Here is a 25,306-nt window from a genome sequence, read left to right on the forward strand (position 1 = left end):
TGCTTGGAGTTAGTAATGGGCTGTGAACAAATCAGAGGTTGTCTGGTAAGTAGAAAAGCAGAACATGGACTTGAGATCCATTTTTGGATGGGGTTATACTCCCTTGAAGAGCCTGAAAGTGATGCTTGGCACAAGTCACCTTAGAAAATCAGGTGACTGCAGTGGCTCAGAGTGTTTTTACTCAGCTTCAGCTGGTGCATCAGCTGTATCCATTCCTGGTTCAGTCAGATCTAGCCATGGTCACCCATGCCTTTGTTACATCTAGACTGGACTACTACAATGTTCTGTTCTTGGGGGCCACCCTTGAAGAATGTTTAGAAGCTATAGCTAATGCATAATGTTGCATCTACCAGGAGTATGTGATCTTGACACTACAGCAATTACACTGCCCACTGATCTGGTCCTGAGCCCAATACAAGGTATTGGTTTTATCCTTTAAGTCCCCATGTGGCTTGGGACCGTCATATCCAAAGGACAATCTTCTCCAATAATGCCCACCAATAATGCCCACCAATACAAGTTCATCTAGAACTAATAAAAGGAAACACTTCTTCACGCAACGTGTGATTGGTGTTTGGAATATGCTGCCACAGGAGGTGGTGATGGCCACTAACCTGGATAGCTTTAAAAGGGGCTTGGACAGATTTATGGAGGAGAAGTCGATTTATGGCTACCAATCTTGATCCTCCTTGATCTGAGATTGCAAATGCCTTAACAGGCCAGGTGATCGGGAGCAACAGCTGCAGAAGGCCATTGCGTTCACATCCTACATGTGAGCTCCCAAAGGCACCTGGTGGGCCACTGCGAGTAGCAGAGAGCTGGACTAGATTGACTTTGGTCTGATCCAGCTGGCTTGTTCTTATGTTCTTATGTTCTTATCTAGTGCCATGGTGGCGAACCTTTGGCACTCCAGATGTTATGGACTACAATTCCCATCAGCCCCTGCCAGCATGGCCAATTGGCACAACCTCCCTAGGGAGGTGTGCCTGGCTTCCTCAAGTTCAATCTTCAGGAGGCAGTTGAAGGCAATTTTATTTGGTACTGCATTTGACTAATGTAGTTTTTATTCATTGGCAGTCCTGATTGAAATTTTAAATTATTATCTTTAAGGAATTTTTAATAATAGTTTTTATTTACATTGTAAGTCATTTTGAGTTCCAGAAGATAGAAAAGCAGCTTATAAATCTTTTAAATAAATAAATTACAAGTAGCTTCCTTTTTTCATTAGAAGGCACTTAATACAAATATTTGGCTTTGGTAACATTTCATAATTTGTTCCTGTTAGAATCGAGAAGAAAATCCATACAATATTTATACACATTTACTTTAGAAGACAAAGGCATACATTTATCAGTTACATACAGTAGTATAAGATGGTCCAAATACAATACCCACAGATATATTAAACTATAAAACATCTCTTTCAGTGATACTCTAGTACTATTTACAATTTACATATTGGCCCCTCTATTTTTAAATCAGCTGAATCCTTGGGTTGTGTTAAAATGTTAACCAGCTTCTGCAGATAGAAAAATTTCAGTCGGAATCCCAAAAGCAAGTGAAAAATTAAAGAACGAAGCTCAGAAGTACAACAGATAATCCGAAAACAAGACTATACTGTCCTTGGAATACAATTCCCGCAGAAAATTTTATACGACCTTCAACTGCTGGAAATACCCTTCCCATTCTAGTAATGTAGTTGGAAACAACTGCAACATCAAGGTCACCTGTTTTTTTAAAAAGACAAATGGCATGTGTCAAATATTAATAAATTTTAATATAAAAGTTACATTAAACTTATGGTTTATCACGAACAACTGTTTGAGCACAACCCAGATGTTTCAGAAGCAGATATCACAATACTTTTTTTAAAAAAAATTGCATTACATAGAAGGGAATGCTGAGGATATAGCATACCTTGACTTCAGTAAGGCCTTTGACAAGCTCCCTTCTGACAAGCTAGTAGTGGACTAGACTATGGTAATATAACAGATTTGTAAATGGTTGACTGAACTCAAAGGGTGCTTTCCAATAGCTCATCTTAATCCTGGAGATAAGTGAGGTGCCACAAGATTCTGGCCTTGGCCCAGTGCTATTCAATATTTGTCAATGACTTGGATGATGGAATAGAGGGCATACTACTTAGATTTGCAGATGGGAGTTGAAGCTAATACCTCAGAGGACAGGGTCAGAATTCAAAATGACCCGGACAGATTAGAGAGCTGGGCCAAAAGTGACAAAATGATTTTCAACAGAGATAAATGTAAGATACCACACTTAGGCAGAGAAAATGAAATGCACAGATATAAGATGGGTGACACTTGACAACAGTACATGTGAAAGGGATCTGGAACTGAACATGAGTCGGCAGTGTGATGCAGTAGCCAAGAAAGCTAATGTAATTCTGGGCTATATCAATAGGAGCATAGTGTCTACACTTAAGGACGTAATAGTACCACTTCATTCTGTGTTGCTCAGACCTCACCTGGAAGACTGTGTCCAGTTCTGGGCACTTCGATTCAAGAAGGATATTGACAAACTAGAGCATGTCGAAAAGAGGGTGACCAAAATGGTAAAAGGTCTGGAATCTATGCCCTCTGAGGAGTGACTTAGGGAACTACTCTGCCTCACCAAAATATAAAAGGTTTGTATATTCATCCACTACTAACTGGACCTTCTTTGTTGTAGAATGCTCTGCTTGGGTCCCAATGCCTATCTAGTTCAGTGGAACAGAGTACACAACCCAAGCAGAGCATTCTATAGCAAAAAGTTCTAGTTCATGGCGGATGAATATACAAATCTTTTATCTTTCAGTGGGACAGCGTATGGGTATGTTTAGTCTGGAGAAGAGAAGGTTAAGAGGTAACATGATAGCCATATTTAAATATTTGAAGAGGTGTCATGTTGAAGATGGAGTGAACTTGTTTTCTGCTGCTCCAGAGGTAGGAGTAATGGGTTCAAGGTACAGGAAAATAGATTTCCTCTAAACATTAGACAGAACTTCCTGATGGTAAGAGCTGTTCAACAGTGGAATGTTATGTCTTGGAGGGTGGTGTAGTTGCCTTCTTTGAAGCTGAGGCTAGAGGGCCATCTGTCAGAAGTACTTTGATTGTATTCCTGCATGGCAGAGGGTTGGACTTGATGGCCCTTGTGGTCTCTACCAACTCTTACTAGATAAGTGGTGCTGGTGAATAGACACCTGCCTTTGAGTCACAGCTATTTATGGTGACCCTGTATAGTTTTTAAGGCAAGAGATGTGTAGAGGTGGTTTGCAGTTGTCTGCCTCTGCACACAATCCTGGACTTCCTTGGTGGTCTCCCATCCAAGTACTAACCGAGGCTGACTCTGCTTAGCTTCCAAGATCTGACAAGATTGGGCTAGCTTATGCTATCCAGGTGAGGACACTAGACTGGCTAGCTAGTCTCCCCGCCTGTAAGCCTCCCAGGCTGCTATCGTAAGCCTTCTTGCACTGGCAGCATTTCATTAAATGATCAGCCTGCTTGCTATTGGTTGGCTAGTGAATGAGAGGGGATGGCGTGGGGAACAGAAGCTTTAGGAGAAGATACCATTCCTCACACTTGGTTTCTTTTTTCCAGTTACTCCATGAAAATGTCTGAATTTTTAAATGAAACCATAATCAGCCCTTTTTCCTTTCTGTTGAACCTTTTTGTAGTGCATCCCCTAAAGTGTGCTTTGAAAGAAACAGATCGTTTAAAGACCTTTCACTGTAATTTACATTTTTCCTAGGCTGAGGATGAAGTCTCTGATGTTTGGTGATCATCACTAGAAGGTCTGGGAGGAGAGCCCCCAAGGGTTTCTGATCACTGATTATAGTTGAAGTTGCAAGGTTTCTTGTTGTTCTGTCCTCCTTTTTCCTCTTTGTGCAAGAGGCTGAATAGGACACTGTTACTACCCAAGTTGTGGCTTATCCATTTAGATGTCACAACAAGCCACAGTATAAATGACTGCTAAAAAAACAAGTAGAAACCCAATTTAGAACCCACCAAGCACACAGAGTTTGTTGGGCAATCTGCATTGAATGGCAACACTTTAATTAAAATGTGGTCTCAAACAGGTTTTTCATAATGTCCAAATGCAGACTTGGCAGCATAGTGTTTGGAGGAAACCTGGAAGTAACTCCTGCATATTTCCTAGCAAAATACACCCTTGTATCTCCTTCCCTTTGTCTACCCTGGAAGAGATCCTCAAAGCTTGTGAAGTCTTCTGTTAACTTCATATGCATGTTTCATTGTTAAAATAATGCCTATTGTAACTGAATTTTATAATGTTGACCAACACTATATCCAGGTAGTCTGGTAAAATTGTTGCTATTTTCTGCATTACTATACAGCTCAACAACGATAAAAGTGATCATTCTCTCTTGAAGATCTTAACAGAAGCCCCAAGTGGAGGTCAGAAATGTATGCACAGATTTTCAAAAGCTCATGTAAAATTTAGAAGAAAATTTAGAAGAAATTCAGCTGATCAGTAAGTTGCTGTGAGTCCATGATAGAATGGTCATATTTATACAGCTCTGATTATACTTTTCATATTACAGAGAAGTGCGAAAAACTCATGTGTGACGGACAGCTGCATTCTAAAGAACTGCCCCTGTCACAGAAGCTCCATAACTGACAGGGAGTTGAAATTGAATTCTGAGAGTGGCAGTTAGAAAAGTGACAGTTGTGAACTGACAGTTAACTGTGAGGGAAGTTAACAGACAGTTTAGAAACAGCTGCGTGAGCTGTCAGCTGTCTAGTGGAGGATTCTCTTTTGGAGTCAAAAGGCATACATTGGAGGTTTGTATCAGGACAGGATCCATAACCAATTATCTAAGGAAAATATCTCTAAGGTTTATAGAATGGTTCCTAAGAGTTTAATGGGAAACAGATTTTGTGAAACAAGTGATCCCAAGCAAGTTTAAGAGAAACTGGGGAAGTGGAGGACTCCTTCAACTAGAGAACCACTCTGTAAAAGAAAGAAGCTGAAGTTTAGGAAAGTGTAAAAAAAGTTTAACTTTAAAAAACAAACCAGTGAATACCAAGAGAAATCACTCTTAATAGAAAAAAGATATTCAGAAAAGAAAAATGTGCAGATACCTTTGGAAGCATTATATATGATTTGAACTTAACCATCTCAAATTTCTCAGTTCTGTTACACTGTTACAGTCTATATTCCTGTTAAGAAGATTTGCTAACCTGACTTTTAAATCTCCCAAGAGAGACAAAAAATTAAGTCATATTTCAAAAAAACCTTTCTGACCCTTTCATTAAAAATAGAGCCCTCAATCATATTTAGTGACAGTGATGTCATGAGCAAAAAGTCTCACAGATCGTTTGTGCGGGGAGAACAAAACTGAGAAAGAATTTTTAATTAAAACATGATGAGTTTTGTCAATGTCTTTTTTGCTCTTTTTAAACATACAAAATTGCCTTATACTGAATCTAACTGCTGGTCCAGCTGTCTTAGTATTCTGCTCTGACCAGAAGTGGCTCTTGCAGAGTTTCAAACAAAAGAGAGCCTTTGCTACTATGTGAGATTGTTTATTAGGGGATAGCAGGGCCTGGGCTTCTGTTCTCTATATCCCAATATGCACTATATCACTGAGTCATAGCCCTTTAACTGAAAGGACAATGTAAGTATGCAAACAGACATCCTATGCAGAAAAGACTACTTTTGAGTAATGCTCAAAAGCTAACCCAATTTAAATGTTTTCTGTTTACCCTTGAATAAGATGTCATGGAAAACACACAGTTGCATAGTCACATAGGTATTTCTAGTATGCATTTGATGTGTGACACATGCAGATCATCAGATACGCTTACCACTACTATGGTTATTTGAGCCTCCTTTTAACATGTAATATCCATCTCCTCCCCCTGCGAGGAAAGAAGGCAGCAGTACTTTGTATTTCTTGTTCCTCTGGAGTGGCACGTAGACTGGTACTCTACACTCTGTACAAAGAACCTCTAGACTGACCACTCTGCTTCCTGGTCTTCGGGAGAGATCATATTCCACCTGTATGCCTCATAAGAAACAAGGTTAAACAGCATTTTACTCATTAGCTTACCTTATATCTATACACATTATCTAAGAAGTTTATTACACTATAATTTGGTTCTCAGATAAGATTATAAACAAAACATTTCTATTAAAAAAAATTTCTGAATCATTTCCATGCATTCAGAGATTCCTCAGTGTGCTCCAGTGAAGATGGCAGCGTTAATCTCCCCAACTTGTCTGTGTATACTGCTTGATCTTGGTTTGTAATGCACTATCCTTAGGTTTTGTGTTCTTTCACAATAGTGATCCCCAGTGTGGAACCCGCCCATGTATTTCCTGGTAACTGCTTCTATTTCTACAAGAAAACTTCTTTTTAATCAAAGCAAAAAACTACTCCTGGCTTTCTTCTATCTCACTGCAGCAGAAAGTTCTTCAGAAAACAGCAGGAAGCACTCATTTCAGAAATAAGGAGAATTACAGGAGAATGGAACCTTTCAACATATTATAATTGTCCTCTATGGCTACCATGGCTGGTCGGAGGGCAGCGTGGGTGTGTCCCTCCAGCCGTCTAGAGCTGCGCAGGGAGCAGAGGTAAGTAAACAAAACGAACCTGAGGTGGCTCCATGCAGAGCCACCTCTGCAGTTCGCTGCAGCCTCAGGGCCGCCGGCACAACACCATGCGAGCGGTCCCGAGACTCCACTGGCATAATTAATGCCGGTGGAGAGCCATTTCTGCCACCATGCAGAAACAGCCTCTATGAGAGATTCCATTCTGTAATGGAAGCAACTTATTTCTGAATGAGTGCTTCCTGCAGTCTTCTGAAGAACTTTCTGCTCCAGTGAGCTAGAAAGCCAGACTTAATATAGTTTAAGGTACCTTTTGTTATCCTATGATAACTGAAACCATCTTCCTCCTTTTAAGGCTAGATATCAATACAACTAATATTCAACATGGGGAAGTTAACCCCCCCCCCAATAAAATGGAATACTTGTAGCTTTAAAAAACAGAAGCCATCAGTGGGTGTTGCTAGGCAGCTACAATAGTATTCAAGCCTTGGTTTCTGTCAGTAAAAGATGCGGGAAGGAGGCAGCGCCCTTTCTAACGTTGTTTGGGCCTTTGAGAGGGGATTCATTGGGGTCAGGCTCAGAAGCAGCCACTAGGTGACTTACTACTACTTGACCTACATGATTTACCCATCCCAGCTGCTTGCTATGGTTTAACAGCAGCCACCCCACAAAAACTAGTATGGTGGTTAGTATTTCAGACTGAGGGATTCAGGTTTCAATCCTCACGCTGCCTTGGATGTTCACTGGTGGATGACTTTGGCACTCACACATTCTGAGTCTAACTTACCTACTGGGTTGTTATGCGGATAACACAGAGAGGAAAGGGATATAAACTACTTTGGTTCCACATTTTGGAGAAAAGTAAGATATAAATTAAATAAATAATATATCAGAGCAAATCAAAGGAGGTTGGTTGGTAAGTGGGAAGGACAGAAGGAAGTGGGGAAGAGGAAGAAGCTTTGAGGGCTTTTATGGAAGAGAAAGAAGAAATAGTGGGGGAGGGGAAATGATGTGGCCTCCCATTTGTATAAGGTGACCAGATGGTCACCTTTCCATCCCGGGACGGGGAAGCAGCTGTGTGCTTGGCGCATGTGGCAGCGCGGCAGCAAGCTACACAAGACGTTATGCTGGGCTTACGCGTTGCCGCCCTGTGACAAGGCATGACAAGCGGCGAAGCCCTCAAAGCCGATGCTTTGCTTCTGCATGACGGCGTCTTGAGGGCTTCTGCGGCTTGCCGTTTGCCGCCTTGTCACAGAGGCGACAAACCGCGCGTAGCTCTTTATAGAAAGCCAGCGTCTTGACCCGCAGAAGCCTTAAAACGGTAGTGCTGCTAGCGCTCCTGGCTCACCGAAACAGGGAAGCGCCCAGAAGTGCTGCTGCGCGAATTGCTATGCAAAGGCTCTCGTTCCTGACCGAGCGCGGCGCAAACTTACTTGATGAAGCGGCTCCTGGTCCGGGAAACGAGGCGCCCAGAAGCCTTCTGGGAAGCTTCCCTGTTTCCTATTTGACAGAAGGCACTTTCGCCGCAAAACGGTGGAAGATAACGCTGCTGGGGCCATTGTCCGTGAGTAAGGACAATGGCATAAGCTAGCGGGGCCAGCGGGACACTCTGCACGCATAAGCGTGAGTGTCCCTCGAAAGCTTAAGAGGCTTGGATGATGGCACCCTACATTTGTATATCTAATTCTCAATGTGGCCAAACCCATGGATACTTAAATCCAGATACTGGAGCCAAAGACAAGCAAAACATATCTTTCTACAATCCAGAAAAAAAGTCCCAGGTTTCAAGAAAAAAATCTGGAAAAAACCCCAAACACTGGGATTTTTAAAAAATGTGTGTTTTTGCTGTCCCTGGGCCGCTGTATTTCGCCCATGCGGAAAGGGCCTAAGAAAAGGTGGGAAATCTGACCAGCTCAATCAGAGTGGGTTAGCCTGTCTCAGAAAATTATGAGAGTAAAGGGGCTTGTCACATCCTGGAATGAATATATTTATGGCATTGACTGGACATAATTCTGTCCCAGCCATTGTCTGAAATACAGCATGACTGCAAATGTAACTAGCAGGCCTTAGGACAGATGATCAAATTACATGGTCCACACATGGAACCTACAGATTGATTTCTGGAAGTTCCCAGATGAGAACACCATTCACAGGTACACACAGGTCCAATTTTGACTGGGATCCTTATGTGGGAGCACAAGGGGACTTTCCCCTAATCTGGGGATCTGATATTTGCCTGTTGCCCATAATTGCCCTTTAGTCATAATATATTCTCCACAGGACATTTGGAGGGTGCTCAGAATTAATCTTTAGCATAGGGTGATAAGCCAGATCAAGATGGTTCTTAAGGTTATTTATTAAGCAGACAGTTTCAGGACTCTGAACTGCTGATGTAAACAATTAAACTTACCAGAAACCTGTAGCAGCTCGCCTGTTCGTTGCCCATGTCGATGAACACTGTGCTCAAATGCTTTTTTCAGAGCAGCACCTCTGATTTGTAGCAAATCAAAAGTGCCTCCAAAGGGCAATACAGCTAGCAATTCTTCCAAAGTAATAGTACCTGAATGGAACAGCACACCATTTTTATAGTTCAATGTATTGTAGAACCCATCACTTTAAATAGAGAACATGCTGGCTTGGGCAAAGAAGTTCTCATTTCAAATTCCTGCACCATGATAAACCTCACTGACTGGGCAAGTCACAATTTAATGTATCCTAAGGCTAGGATACAAAAGTGACAGTTTCATGTCTTCTCAACTGGAAGTAGCCAGTGAAAAAATGACTACCAGGAAAACAGGACATTCTCCACACAGAAACTAGAAACACTGCAGGGCTGCTTATTAGAAGAAGATGAAGAAGAGTTTTGGATTTATATCCCCCCTTCCTCTCTTGTAGGAGACTCAAAGGGGTTTACAATCTCCTTGCCCTTCCCCCCCACAACAAACACCCTGTGAGGTGGGTGGGGCTGAGAGAGCTCTGAAAAGCTGTGACTAGCCCAAGGCAGTGGTGGGATCCAAAAAATTTTATTAACAGGTTCTGATGGTGGTGGGATTCAAACAGTGGTGCCGCCGCACACATGCTCCTCCAGTCCCTATTGGGCAGGGAGGTTGCTTTAGTAACCCCTTCTCGGCACTCAGAAAAAATTAGTAACCACTTCTAGAGAAGTGGTAGAACTGGTTGGATCCCACCTCTGGCCCAAGGTCACCCAGCTGGCGTGTGTGGGAGTGCACAAGCTAATCTGAATTCTCCAGATAAGCCTCCACAGCTCAGGCGGCAGAGCGGAGAATCAAACCTGGTTCCTCCAGATTAGAATGCACCTGCTCTTAACCTACTCTTAACCTACTATGCCACGGATTCTTTATAACCTGAAAATGTATTATGCCAGTTTTGCAGCATTTAGTTGTGGCCTGGATTGTCTTCAAGTTATACAAAAGACCTATGTGGTATGGTATGGTATGGCCAGGGCCAACACAGAGATACTGGAAGAGATTTTCAGCAGCCTTCAGATGCGGGTTTTTAATTAGAGTCTTGTTTAAGTTTAGAAGCTTCTATTGAAATGTGTGGTGTCAGAGAAAGAAAGGGCGTTGACAGTTTGGCACAAAATAAAGGGCAAAAGAAACCTAAAACCTAGTTGACTTAGTTCTCAAAAGTGTGGGGAAAGAAGAACAAACAGCAACAGCCCTAAAACTATATATACCATTATTGCTTCGTTCGTCAATGGGTGATCGTATTCCACCACCATTTGTGATGCACATCGAAACATGATTCCACTGATTATCATCAGGATGTCTAAGATTATTGTAAACCTAAAACATTCACAAAGAAAATAATTTCTATCATTTGCCAGTCTTTTGCTTTAGTTTAGCTTCCAGGGTTCTAGCAACTCAATTATGAAAAGCACCTTATAAACTAATAGTGAAAAAAGCACTTCTGGATCTGCCCTACCCCCCCCCCCCCCCCCCCCCCCCAAAAAAAAGTCAGGGTCTTATATTTTAAGCCTGCTCCAAAAATTCTGAAAAATCATGATAGGGCTTATTTTCGGGGTAGGGCTTATTTTCAGGGAACACGATAGCAATAAAGCTTTTAAAATGTGGTGGAGACCTCTTTGTTGCTGTTTTAAATATTTTGCTATTTTAAATATTTTGGAATATGCATTGAAAACAATAAAACAAGTGCTATTTTATAATAACCATTCTAATTATTAAAATTATGCTTTGGCTTGTTTTCTTTCCTTCAATAGAGGTGTTGCATGATGGGGAAGGGTTAAATAACTCCTAATATTTATTTTAAAACAGAAAAGTCATGGTAAATGAGAAATCTATATAATACTTGTTCCGTAAGCACTTGTTCTGACAGATGTGCCTATAGATGGATAGATACAATAATTCTTTTCATTGGAAAAATTCAGAACTTTTTCTGTGATTGCCCTTCACAAATGAGTCACAGTTTATGAGATCAGCTACACAAGAATTTCATGGGTTTCTTGCTCTGTGCTCAATATTCCTAGATAAAAGGTAAAGTAATCCCCTGTGCAAGCACTGGGTATATTACTAACCTATAGTGTGACATCACATCATGATGTTTACTAGGCAGACCATGTGTACGGGGAGGTTTGCCACTGCCTTCCTAGAAGAAGGAGGAGGAAATGCAACCCTTCTCCTTAATTGATGCGAGTCTTGAACCAATTCATTTTTTGTTCCTTACAGGTGTGTGTGGAGTGATCCAACTACCGTATTACAGAAATGAACTTAACATATCTGGATAGAAAATCAAAAACTCCTTCTCCAATGCAGAGCTCCATGGGAAGGCTTGCCTCTTTTGCAGAAGGGAAGTGACTGGTGGGCATTTGCAGAGTTAATAAACCCACTTCCTTGTTTTTTTTAAATGAAGGGTTTTGTATTGAGGGCGGGGGATGACCCTAAAACATTTACATTAATATATTTTCAGGCTGCTCCTTAGAATTATGGGGAGGCAGATGACTGAAATCAATGTCTGAATGTGAAGTACACTGTGACGGTAGTGATGGCAGCTGGGTGTAAACTGCAGGAGCCAGACTTCTGGTAGGTACACTTCCACACACAGACTGAGTGGCACAAAGTTCATCAGCTTGCTTCACAGGGGAATACAAACTTGCTTCTTATTTTTCTTACAGAGCACCTGAAATCTCTCAAAGCATGGTATTTAAGGTTATCCATTTGAATGTTCTTGTAAACTTCTACAATAGTTTCTTCAGTTCTGCATCTCATAATGGAATAGAGATGAGCATTATACTTCAACTTGTGAGGCCTGGGTCCTGATCAGCCCTGAAATGGAGTGACTTTGATGGAATCAGTGAGTTAGATTCACATTGCCACAAGAAGGAATGTCTCATAAATGGTTCTTCCCTCACCTTCTCCTTCCTCCTGCGGTTCAGCAGGGCACCCTCAAGCAATTGCCAAGAGTTAGAATTTCCTCATTGAGCAATAGGTCATTTAGCAGAGCGAAGGGCTACAAGCTATAAGGGAAAGTTCAAGGAAGACAAGAAGGTGTTGGGGAAATAATTCAGCAGGTATGTGAAAAGGATGTTTACTCATTACAGACAAAGAAGAAGAAGAGTTGTTTTTTCTACTCATCTCTACCTTAAGGAGTCTCAAAGCAATCACAATAAAAATTAAGCAGCGCTGCTAACTGCATGGGGATACAGCAAATGCTACACTTGTGGCTGCCCTGTCATGAATTATTATTAGCTGGACAAAGGAAAATGATTTGATTGCATATGCTTCTGCTGAGGCATGCAGCACTTGGACCCATTCTCAAAAGAACCTCAACAAGATTGGAAACCCCTCAACTTAGGACAAAGTCACATGAGACACAAGAGATCAATAATAAGGATCCAGAAGTCTCTGACCCTCTCTCATTAACTGTCAACCCTGACCGCTCTCTTGCTTCGCCTTGTCTGCACCCCATTTTTTCAGCATTTTGTTTCAGCAAGGATCACTTGCAGAATTGGAGCAAAGCTGGGATAAAAATACATCCAGAAGACTGGGCACAGAAAACAAAGCAATGTCCTTTTGAACAGCTGAAGGACGAACTAGTTTTAAGCCCCAGAAGCATTTTGTCCACCTGACTGGAAATGGATATATATCCCATCTGTCAGTATCTTAGCTGGCTTTTACCAGTAAAGGAGCCATGAAGAATTAACATACGAGATGGAACAAGAACACTGATGGGAAAGAACACATACTCTGAAATCTACTCTATGAACTCAATGAACTCTATGAACTCAAGCCAAACTACATGATGCGCCTGACACACACTTGTCATGATTCACAGACAGACAGTCACATACTGGGAGAACTCATCTTAAAAAGCACTCATTTGCTTGGTGCTGAAAGATGGGAGAAGGAACACTGCAAATGTCAGCTGTATTGTTTAGTTGCACCCTCAGCCTCCATGTCTAGGGGCAAAGACCTCTGACTACTGGTGCCAGAATGCAGCAGCATGTGAGGGGCTCAGCTTTATGCCCTGTTTGATTGGCTCTCCAGGGCAGCTGGCTGGCAACTGTGGCAAACAACATGCTAGACTAGATGGACCTCTGGTCTGATTCAGGAGACTCATCTTTTAAAGGAATTTAAGTATAATCAAAGCAGGTTTCATTAAAAACACAATAGAAAAGATGCAAAATCAGAGCCAGCTCCATGGAAAGAAAGAAAGACAGACAGACAGACAGAAATAGCTGTAGTTGCTTGCAATTTGTATCCTGACAGATGTTTCTAAGCTACAGATTTTACTACACAATTTGAAAAAATGGATGAGCCACAAATATTATTCTGTCCATATATGTATTTAATGGCTCAAACAATGAGCTCAAATGGGTGCTGTGTGGTTTCCGGGCTGTATGGCCGTGTTCTAGCAGCATTCTCTCCTAACGTTTCGCCTGCATCTGAACACGGCCATACAGCCCGGAAACCACACAGCACCCAAGTGATTCCGGCCGTGAAAGCCTTCGACAATACAATGAGCACAAACCTTGAAAACTAGTTAGAAAATAAAGCTTTTCTTTATGCCTTTAAAAATATTAAATAAGAAAACTACATAACATTTCATTTGAAACAGCTATGTACAAATTTAATGGTTGGATCCTATTAAGTCTTCAGTAAGTATTGTATACAAGTATTTATTTCATTTATAACTAGTCTTACTCCCCAAATGCTTTACATCATTCTTCTCATGACAGTCAAGTGAGGTAGATTAGGCTGAGAAAATGTGACTAGCCTGAAGTCACTCAGTGGGTTTGCACAGAAGAATGGGGATTCAAATCTAGGCCCCCAAGTTCTTCAACAGATGCTCTAAACACTATGCCACACTGGCTCTCAATGCAAGTATCATTTTTAAGTCATTCCAAAAAGGAAATGTTAGTAACTTCCAGTTAGGTCTAACCCTTAACAAACGGTCCTCTGCCACAGAAATAAACTATTATATCAAGCAGAGGTGAAGCGAGGGGAAACTCTGTCTGGGGAGTACGTGCACACTGCGCCCCTGCCATCGTAGCGCCCACCCCCGCCATGCTCCAGAACGCCCATGCCACGCCCCCTCCGTGGCCTGGCCATGCCTCCGCCCTGGCTGTGTCCGGGGCATTGCACCCCCCTCTCCGTTGGTGCTACGCCTCTGGTATCAAGTGAACAGCAACACAACATCATGAAATGTTTTCTTTCTTACCACAGCATCACAAATCATATTTCCCATATTGCATTCTTGGAGACGGCATGCTTCACTTGTACCATTCAGGTACACAATGGTTTTCCCTATCTCCTGGGAAGAAAATTCATTCAGTTTAAGCCTCATAGTGTCAACTTGGGCCTTCACCTCTGGATCTAAAACAGAAGGAGAACAAGGCTACTGTGAGCTGGATAGCAGGCAAGGATTACTAAACTGTTCATCCACAGAAACAGATCCTTCTCTTACCTTCAGGGATACTGCTGTCGAGTAGGATTGGATTTCCTGATGCACTGATCACATTTCCTTCATCATCAAATTTAACTTTCAAATAACCAAGGTATTTTCCAAAAGCGTAAGCTTGCACAACAGGTACTGTAGGGCCATGATTAGATTGCACCATGAATGGGTATTTGCCAGCTGGTACATCATTTGAAGGTGGAGTGCCTGTAAAAATGATCAGGGAACCAGTTTTCAATTGATATACAAAATATATGTCCCTTAAAAAAAATCATACTTTATCCTACCCCCACAAAAAGGACTCAAATTTATACGATAAAAGGTGTAAAAACATTAATAGAAATCATAAACCAGATTTACCATAACAGCTCTATTTCTCTTTCTTAGTCAAAAGCTCTTCTAAATAATATTGCTTTGCAAGATATCCTAAAGGCCAGTAAGGAAGATAATCTTTTAACCTTCTTTTGTAAAGCTTTTAACCTTTTTTTTTGTAAGGGGCTGCAACAGAAAATCCCCCTAAACAAATGAAAGACGTTCTCACAGCCCTGACAAATGGACAGAGTGCAAAATAGTAGTTACATCAGTCTACTGAAAAATTCCAAAAATAAAGCCAATACCCTTTTCTGAGGACCAACTAAAATTTCACAAAAGTGAGCACAAGTTCTGGGAAACTCAAAAGTTTGCACTCTCTATTTTATACATTTTTGGTCGGTGCCGATAAAAAGATATTGTATTATTATTATTTTATGAAATCACAGCCACAGATCTTCAGCCAATGCTAACCCTAACTCCTTTTTTTACACCTGAACCTTTGCAACCAGAGTTTTTGACTTCATTGTGACAATGTGATCTTGTTTCCTACAGCTCTGTACTGCTGAAACAACTGAACTTTTATCTCCACTTGGTCCAAAATAACTGGACTCATTTTTTCCTGTCTCGCAGTAATGCACACATCTCAAAGCTCAGATTCAATGTTTGCTAAGTCTTTTAATGAAGGCAACTTTTTCACACATCCCCTGCCAAAACTCAGTAGCGTTTTAGAAGAAAAATGTTCTTGAAATGAATTTTCTTTGCAGCTTGATATCTTTAAAAGATGTTTTTATAATTATCCAAGAGGAAAAGGTGACCTCCTGATAATGTTATGAACTTGGGCTGCTTTGATTTCTGCCATTGGAACAATGGCTTTTAATCCCAAAGAAAACAAACCCTGCCCAAATACAGAAAGATATTACAAGCAAGTCTGTTAATGACAGTTGGGGGGAAGGGCAGTTTAAAGCTTATGGACATATGTGCTGACTATCTTATAGTGAGGCAAGCTATTGGTCCACCTAGCTCAGCACTATCTAATCTGACTGGTAGCAGTTCTCCAGGATTCCCAGAAAATAAAGGGCTCTCCCAGCCCCTGCTGCCTGACAGGAAATTCTCTTTGGCAGACAATGTGCTCTGAAACTGAGCCACTCTGGTGAGTAAACTGATCATTAGGAGTAACTGGTTTTTTTTGGCAGCGAGCAGGGACCTCTTAAAATGAGATGGGAAATGGGATGGGAAAATTCTTATGATACTAGTCCTGGAAAACTAGAACCAAATTAATCTTTTGACATGGAAAAACACTGAATGAACAGATAGAAATCCCAAATGAGAAAATACGTTTACATAACCTCAAGTGAACTGTTTCATGTGCCTGTAAATGCACAAATATTTTTTTTTCTGTTTGAAATAACTTAAGAGTACACCAGAAGGTACACTGGAAAAAAATGCTATTAATTTTGTCTTCCGCAGACAACCAGTGTCTTACACTGAGAATGATTCTTTGTAAATGCTGGCTGACACTACCACTTGTCTCACAACTAGTGTTCTGGACAGCACCCAAAATGCATTTGTAACGATGTTGGAAAATGTAAGATGTTCCTGGTGGAGTTTACTCAAATATGCTGTTCGAGAAAACAAATGGAATGTTTAACTGGGCCAAAGTGTCTATAGAATCTAAACAGCTGCCTCTGTGGGGGCTGCAGGACACATGTCTCAGCTGTGGCCAATGATAAATGAAAGTCTGAAGAACATTCATTCTGCTGACTAAGTGCCACAATGGTGCCCACAAAGTGGCATGTTTAAAACTGGGAAATGGGGACAGGAACAAGACTCTGAAACTAGGTCTAGTCAAAATGTTTAAAAATGTGGGGGAGCAGCAGGTGTGAAAGGGTTGGTGTTTGATCACTCCACGAGGAAGCAAAGCAGTTAATATAGCTTAGTGTGCAGATGAAGGAAGAATGTGGGGATGGACCAACAAGGACTGCTTATACAGAGAAAGGTTGATGAAAATATTTTTTTTCATCTCAGTGCAATCCCTTAGAAAGCAGCTCCTAAAGATCAGGACACCTTTGGGAATGACATGCAATGCAGCAAAGGCACTCTGGCAAAAAAGGAGGAACTGGCAGGAACCACTGCTCACTCTTTATGATTGTGCCATTCCCAAAAGTCCCCTATGATTCAGGAGTAGCTTTTGGGGAGGGACCAGGATAGCAGGAAGAAAGGACAAAGATCCCTCCCATGTATTCATCTACTTGGAATTCAAGCCATAAAACAAAAAGGTAGGAAGGGGGGCGGGGGGCAGAGAGACTGAGAATCAACAGTAGCACTGAGTAAGAAATATAGGAAATTTTTTTTTACAAAAAATCCATTTTATACCCATTCTAAGCAGGATTATACTTTTCTAAGCTTATTGACATGATTAATAGCCTTAGGAGGGTGTAGCTCTGCTAAGGATGGCTCTGTGAATCAGTTCCACATTGTATAATTGATGGGCACGCAGCCAATTTCTGGTGGCTCTAAAATCAGGTCATTTCCTTTCCTGCACAATCCCACAATTTTATCCATCCAGGCCATTTCCCTTCTTATACAATCCCACAATTCTATCCATTCAGCATTTTTGTTATAATCTTTTTAATTTGCCCACAGATCTTCCCAGAACTGAGTCATTTCATTTTTGTCTGGCACTTCCGTGTATCATGTACATGTAAGGTTGCTGTTGTTGAATTTTCCTGGGGCAGTGTTAGGATTTTACACGTGCCTACTTCATTCAGTCAAGCAAGAGTTAACTGTTGAAGAGTTAACTGCACAGGCACCCAGAATGAGCACTTGCATAGATAGAGTTTGCTGTTCCTATGCTTAGTGTAAATTCATTTGTTATCTAGTAAAGTTCTACAAAACAACTCATTTGCATCTCTGCCATATTACTTGCTCTGCTAATTCATTGCAATAGAAGTCAGAGACGAAATGCTTAAATGAATTTAGAGAAGAATGAGCAAGACAACAAGATTTATATTTGAATGTTTATGCTGGAATGAAATGGAAAGAGGGAGAAACAAACCCAAGCAACTAAGAACAAAGTAGGACAGAGATGTGATTCATGCATATTACAACCTTATGTTTCACTGGCAAATGGTACAGCATGGTCTGCTGTAATGACATACCAAAAGCCAACCATTTCCTGAGGAGAAAAGGAGCCTCAGATGAATGAGGAAGTTGAAGCTGTGCCCACAGCAAAGTGTAAATGTTAAAAAATAGAACATGCAAGCCAGGGGTACGGGAGGAGCAAACGGTACTCTCAAGAGCTGTTCAACTACTTTTAATTTGAATTTCTATCCTACTTATTCCAGCCAAAGGCTGAGATGAAACCTGTTATAATTGCTCAGTCTTATACTTTCCAAGGTTTTTTCCAACCCAGGGCTGGGTTAGCACCAGAGAGAGGAGGCAGAAGGGGAAATGCCACAAGAAAGAGACCCTTATTTTTTGGTGGGGCGGGGGGAGATTGCAGAGCATGTCCTTCATTGGATTCTGTCACACATTGCAATCCTGCTAGCTCTTGGTTATTCTGATCAGCTGGAGCCAGGTTGCTCATTAGCATTTGACATTCATGACAAATGAATGTGTCTGAAAACCTATTCAGGATAGAAATGCTTTAAAGAAATATAATCGGCAGTATGAACTGCTGATCCTTGAGAAATCCTGCTCCCAAGTGGAATGTCTATGTCTAATGTTGGGAAACCTGTATCAAGAGACTACTATAGTCTCTTGTTCGAAACTGAAACAGTATTTCAAGCTTGAGGCCTACAGAACATGGGAGTTTCTCTGTTCTCTGACTGTAGCTCAGAGGGAGAGATAAGGGAAGATGAGAGGTATTCACAGAGGAAGGATCTCTCATCTGTCTTAATGTTTAAAGGCTGCATAAGTAAGTCTATGCATTCCATCGTGTTAATTCAAGGATTTGTGAGGGCTTAGATCTGGTGCAGCTGCAGAACTACAGAAACTAACTGGTGATCTTACGCAGCCTCACCTGGTCAATAGCACCAATGGTTAGTTGGGTTATCTCATTGGGCATACAGCTGATTGGCTAGCCTAAATCATGCCAGTGCAGCCTGCAAAGCATAAAAGAAGGATTCTTCATTTCTCCATTTCTAGTTTTGTCTTTTACTTCAAATTCAACTAGCCTTGAGACATTTTTGACCTGGTAGGTCAGCACAGGCAGACACCTCTTGATTCTGGAGTTTGAAACTATGGCTGATTCCGCACAACATTATAATACTGGGTTACATTCAGTATTTAAAAATCCAAGTCTATTTTATCGTGGTTTCTCCCTTCGCATGGGTGCCCATTTCCGTGAAGGAATCGAGTTAAGACTGAGAGGAAAATACTCCAATTTTCATTGGGAACATGTGCCTGGAGCTGTGAGGTTGGGCTCTCTGGGCTTTTGCTTGGCTAGCGAGCGGTACTTGGCAACAGCGAGCGGGAATGGCTTGAGCACTTGTGCTTTCTGGCAAGGGCTCGCTTGCCTGGCTCCTGGAATAGCTGTCAAAAGGCAGAAAACTTGTTTGGAGAACGTTTTGGACAGCTATTAATTTCTGCATCAGCAGAAATGAAACTGACATGATGTAAGGAAGTGTGGGAGGGTGAAATAAATCGGTTTTGCTCCCCTGGTGTTCCGACAGCAGCAGGTTCAACACAGGATTTTGCAAAAAGATCGCAATTTTAGCAGTTTTTGAAAAACTTGGGATGAGGGAAATATTATGGGACAAACCTGCTTTAGGTCTGGGAACCATGAGAACTTCTTGCCCAAACCAAGATATTTCCCTTGCTCACCTTGGGATATTTGGACCGTGCAGAATTGATCTATCTTAGACTCCACCTTAGAGAACCATTGTTTGTAAAATGTCTACCCTGTTTCCCCGAAAATAAGACCTATCCCAAAAATAAGCCCTAGCATGATTTTTTGGGATTTTTGGAGGGTGCTTGAAATGTAAGCCCTACTCCAAAAATAAGTCCTATCTACAGATTCCCCGAGGCAGTTGATCTGGTCACGGGGGGGCAGGGAGGGGGGAATCATGGAAAAAAATAAGACATCCCCTGAAAATAAGCCCTAACACATCTTTTGGAGCAAAAATTAATATAAGACCCTGTCTTATTTTCGGGGAAACACGGTAGGTTAGCTATTTAGCTTTGTTATTTTAACCTCACTGAAATACATTTGGTGTGTTTTTTATATTTTGTTGTCTACCTTCACCACAGTAACTCCCCTTTCCCTCTCCTTTCCTTTTTCCCATCTCTCATTTTCCTTCACTTTATTTTTTTTCTGCTTTGCCCCCATCCAAAATCAACTGTGGAAATTTCCAGGAATGTGGGACCATTCTTTTAGACTAGATTAAAACTAACTGCTAAATTTTAAACAGTATTTATTTCTGTATATATTTTTACAACATTATGTTCTATGAAAGTTAGAAACTGTCTTGAGCCCAGAAGGGGAAGGACTGAATAAAAATTGCATAACTAAATAAATACTGTTATTGAAACTCATCTTGTGAGCGTACAACCTTACAGGGTTGATTTCTTGTTTAAATCTGGGAACAGCTAGGCTGGCCCTTGATCTCTAGCTGGCTGGGTAGTCAGTGGGGCTGATGACAGTTATATCCAAAGGTGTGTGGATTTATACTTTAGGCTTTTGTTTGTATGGCTTACCAAGCCAGACACACCCTTAATTCGGGGAGTTTGTGACAACTTGGCCATTCAAATAAGCACCTGGAAAAATGAGCACCTTTGTGAATGACATGAGGTTCTGCACAGGAACTCCAGCAAGAAGGCGGAATGGGTAGGCATTATTCCTCATCCCTTGCTAATAAGTCTCATCTTTGGTTACCTCCACCTGCAATCTATCTGAAGCCAACACCATCAGAGGTCTCCCAAGCAGCTGACTGCCGGTTCCATACCATGACTTCATTGCCGACAGAGAAGGTCCCCCCACCAGCTATAGGAGCTGACACCATGGCATTCTCAATGAGGAGGATTTTGGTCACCATGGATTCCTATGAATAGGATCTGGTTTTGAGGTGGGGTGGGCCGAGCAAAGAACTGGAGTATCTGGCACATTTGATTAACTATCACTCTTCATTCCCCAAAACTTCTGGATAACCAAGTTTGTACTGTAAATCCAGTTTCCTTCTTTGGATTCAGACCTAGCAAGTGATATGCACCTTAATAGGAGGAGGTTGGAAAATTAAACATTGAAACAATACTTAAAACAATTCAAATGTTAAGTAGAATCTCTTTTTATAGAGAAATAACTTACCTGTATAGAGAAATGTGTTTGTATGCCCCCCAATCACAACATCCACATTTTTCACTTTTTGAGCAATGCTTTTGTCCACAGCAAAACCTGAGTGACCCAGCACAAGTATTTTTTTTATTCCCAAAGTAGTAAGTTTGTCCACTTGTGCCTGCAATGCCACGATTTCATCTTCAAAAAACAAATCCTGTCCTGAAAATCCAGAAAAAAATGTATTTTATTGTGTTGTCATCAAACATGATTTCCTAACATCAAAGCACAAGAATATCTGAGACTCCATTTTCTCTCACTTTCAGCCCTCTCCTGTTTGTAATTTAATTTTTACTGGCTCCATGTTCATACAGAGGTTTATACTGCAGGGAATTTTTTGGCCACTTTAGTGGAAAGTAATTGCTTTATTTAATCTGGCTGGTGCCTTCCTGAACCAAATGAAAATATACTAGCTGTGAATGCTGCATGCTTAACAGAACACTAAACAGAGTCAAGGAGACCAATTCAAACAAATCTCTTTGCTGTAAAAAAGATAGGATCCATCAAATAGAGCAATGGGTACGGGCTTCCAGTTCTGCTCCAGTTCTCAGGCAAGATTGTTATTAATTTTCTTTGGTTCTAAGAACTAGGCCAAACATTTAGGAGCCAGATTTATTTTTCAAGGTTTTTATTCTAGGGGCCATATTTTCTCATTTTTCCTGCCACAACTTCAATTTAACCTCTTCAGAAATCATCATGATTTTATTAAAGTTATGATAATCGTGATACAATATAAAAAGATAGAAGACACACTTATTGTCTTAGAAAGCCTTGTCCAGCTTGCCTAGTTTTACCATAATCTCATTACTACCTGTAAAAGCCCCATTTAATTGATTACTGGAGACATTATAAAAAGCTTCTAATCAAGAAGTGGCAAAGTGACATTTTCATTTAAACAAGCAGTGACAGGAACTTCATGTACATGTATGTCGCACGGCAAAGCATTCTGATGCAAAATTATAAAGCAGCTTTGTACTTCCACTGGGAACTTCTGAGAGATGCCATAATAAAATCATTGTTGAAAATACTAACACCACAATGAAATTTTAGGCAACCTGGCACCTGGGATCTCCTGAGCTCTGTTATATTGGAGAGCACAACAGCAGCCCTGTCAGTCTTCAAAACATACCTTTGTGGGCCAAACAGTGTAAAGAAAGAAACAGGCATCAGACCTGTGGATGCATCCTACACTGAAAAATTAGAAATGGGGGAAAGTGTCACTCTGGCGTTTTCTGACAGACAAAATATCCCGGGGGAAAACCGGGATATACCGGGATGTTTCTCTCACAGTTTCTCCCTCCACACAGCAGCCCGTCAGTGCGTTCAGGCCGGGAGGAAGAACTTGCATAGCCCCCAGTTTAGTTTCATTTTCCTTGCTGATGTTGCTGCGCATGCGCGAACTGTCCCGTTTTTCCAATGATCTGATTGGCGGCAGACAGCGAGGCAAGAAAAATAAACCGATCCGTTTCCCGCAGTATTTGCATGGAAGCGGGAGCAGCACGGTTTATATTTTTAAAAAAGAACCGCCAATTTTATTGTTTTTTGAAAGGCACAGGATAAGGGAAATCTTACGGAGCAGGCCCGAGTTAGACCCAGAAGTCATGTGGAAGTCATGGACAAACTGGGATTTTTAACCTCCTTATCCCAGGATATACTGGCCATGGGGAAAACACCTCTGGCTGTAAGATATCCAGCTGTGATCCTGCACTAGAACTGGGAACACCATAACAGGCAGTCCACAAGACTGAAACATTTAGGTTGTTTCTGCACGGTCCAAATATCCCGGGTTGAGCAATGGAAATGTCCAGTGGTGGGATCCGAAAATTTTCATAACAGGTTCCGATGGTGGTGGGATTCAAACAGTGGTGCTGCCGCACACACGCACCTCTAGTCCCTATTGGGCAGGGAGGTTGCTTTAGTAACCCCTTCTCGGCACTCAGAAAAATTTAGTAACCACTTCTAGAGGAGTGGTGAGAACTGGTTGGATCCCACCTCTGGAAATGTCCCAGTTTGGCCAAGAAGTCCCACGATACTTTCCTCATCCTGGGATTTTCAAAAATCGTCAATTTGGCAATTGTTTTCAAAAATCCCACGGTGACCCCACTACCGTGCCAATACCACGGGAGCAGAACTAGTTTATTTTTCCTGCCCAGCCACCTGATCTTGCTGCCCCACTGCCCGCCCCGCTGATCTCCCCAACTGATGTCATGTCAGTTTTCAACTCTGCTGAGCTGCCGACTGCTGCAGCTCGCCCTTCCTGAAACCTTCCCCCAAGCATGTTTTCTGCTCATGGTATCAGCCAGGTGCCTGGGTAAATCAGGAGTGGAGTCCCAAAATGTCCCCGTTTTCTTTTCTGTACATGTACTGGTTGCTTGGAGTGCATAGCAAGGGAGATGTGCACTTTGGGCTGAATGTTAGTGGGCATATCAGGGAGGGGGTCTCTCTCATTTTCCACAAAAATATGAGAATGTGAGTGGGAATGTGATGTGATGCTGTGCCCCATTGTTTTTTGCTGCTGCTTGCCGTGTTGAGGCCTGCACCGGGCTCTATCCAGAACTTGAAAGGGGGGGGGCTTTGTTTTTCCCCTGCTGCTGCCCCAAAACAATAGCCAATCAGAACGCAGGACACCAGGGATGTTTGCGCATGCACGGATATGCTTGCGGTGTAAGTACAAAAAACCCAGGCTCGTGCAAAACAAACTGGAGTATTTCCTCCTGGTCTTCACTCGATTCCTTCACAGAAACAGACAGTCATGCGAAGGGAGAAACCAGGATAAAATAAACCCCGATTATAAGATACCGATTGTAACCACGTATAATTGTGCCATGCAGAAACAGCCTTAGAATACTAAAAATATGTGATACAGTCGAAACAAGAGTCTGCATTTCTGTGCTTGCGTGATCTTCCATTTTTATAGTTTTAATCAAGTATTTCAACTATATACATATTGAGAGACAAGGCTCAAAGGCTGAGGATGGACATTTAACACGGTGAAGTGAAGGCAACATTATTCAAAGTTCAAAAAAAAAAAAGGACAGTTGCCAGATACATAAACTATTTATTCTATGTAGGAGTTCACCAAAGTGCAAATAATTAGCTTTTCCTGATCCCTTTTGGTCTGAACAAGTTGAAAACTATGTCAAGAATCTGATAGAAAAGCTGTTTTTCTTCCAGTTTCCAAGGCCTGAATAAGAACTCTTACAAGAAAGAGTAAAAGGAAAAACTGTATATTTTGCCAAATTAAATTTGAGCCAATGTGTACAATTAAAGATTGCTCCTCTAGTCTCGTAATATGCAAGAGCTGTAATTGAGAAGCTTGGACAGCTGCCCTATTACATTTTTTTGGGTGAACAGAGACAGAGCAAACCTACAAGGCATGTTGATACTGGAACTATTCCTTAGATATAAAAGAAAAAGTTATATATATATTTTTAAAGGGAAGTCGAGAACACGGTGAGATATGGAAGATAGGGTAAGAACTACACTGCTTTTGTTTATTTAGAAGGTTTATATCCTGCTTGTTTATCATTAACAATAAACCCCATTCTATTTCCTGTACCTAGCCAGTAAATGATTGCTAATACATGAATGGTATCATGTTTAGAGAACAAGTATGATGTTGTGGTTGAGAGCAGCAGGGTCTAATTTCGAGAAGCAGATTCAATTCCCCACTCCTCTACATGAAGCCTGCTGGGTGACCCTGGGGCCACTCACAGGAGCAGCAGTGGCGTAGGAGGTTAAGAGCTCGTGTATCTAATCTGGAGGAACTGGGTTTGATTCCCCGCTCTGCCGCCTGAGCTGTGGAGGCTTATCTGGGGAATTCAGATTAGCCTGTACACTCCCACACACGCCAGCTGGCTGACCTTAGGCTAGTCACAGCTTCTCAGAGCTCTCTCAGTCCCACCTACCTCACAGGGTGTTTGTTGTGAGGGGGGAAGGGCAAGGAGATTGTAAGCCCCTTTGAGTCTCCTGCAGGAGAGAAAGGGGGGGATATAAATCCAAACTCTTCTTCTTCTTCTTCTTCCTATCAAATCTCTCTCAGCCCATGCAGGGGCAAGAAATGGCAAACCAGCTCCAAACTTCCCTTAAAAACTATAGGGTCAATGTAAGTCAGCTGTGACTTGATACTAAAAATAAATGTTAAAAGGCCATGAAGAA

At 41.6% G+C, this 25,306-nt stretch overlaps 1 protein-coding gene across 1 annotated transcript in view; it reads right to left on the bottom strand.

Moving 5' to 3' along the window:
- Positions 1-1,111: 1,111 nt before the first annotated feature.
- The window catches only part of NT5E (5'-nucleotidase ecto), a 68,313-nt gene continuing 44,118 nt past the window's right edge, over positions 1,112-25,306 (bottom strand). Inside the window, exons 3-9 of the mRNA XM_048505797.1 lie at positions 21,122-21,310; positions 14,515-14,712; positions 14,269-14,423; positions 10,268-10,376; positions 8,981-9,130; positions 5,826-6,026; positions 1,112-1,727 (exon numbers count right to left, since the gene is read on the bottom strand). Coding sequence (XP_048361754.1) covers positions 1,567-1,727; positions 5,826-6,026; positions 8,981-9,130; positions 10,268-10,376; positions 14,269-14,423; positions 14,515-14,712; positions 21,122-21,310 — 1,163 coding nt within the window. The 3' untranslated portion in view covers positions 1,112-1,566. The remainder of the gene's footprint in view (positions 1,728-5,825; positions 6,027-8,980; positions 9,131-10,267; positions 10,377-14,268; positions 14,424-14,514; positions 14,713-21,121; positions 21,311-25,306) is intronic.

Source organism: Sphaerodactylus townsendi, linkage group LG01 (assembly GCF_021028975.2).
Source record: "Sphaerodactylus townsendi isolate TG3544 linkage group LG01, MPM_Stown_v2.3, whole genome shotgun sequence".
NCBI classification, from domain to species: Eukaryota; Metazoa; Chordata; class Lepidosauria; order Squamata; family Sphaerodactylidae; genus Sphaerodactylus; species Sphaerodactylus townsendi.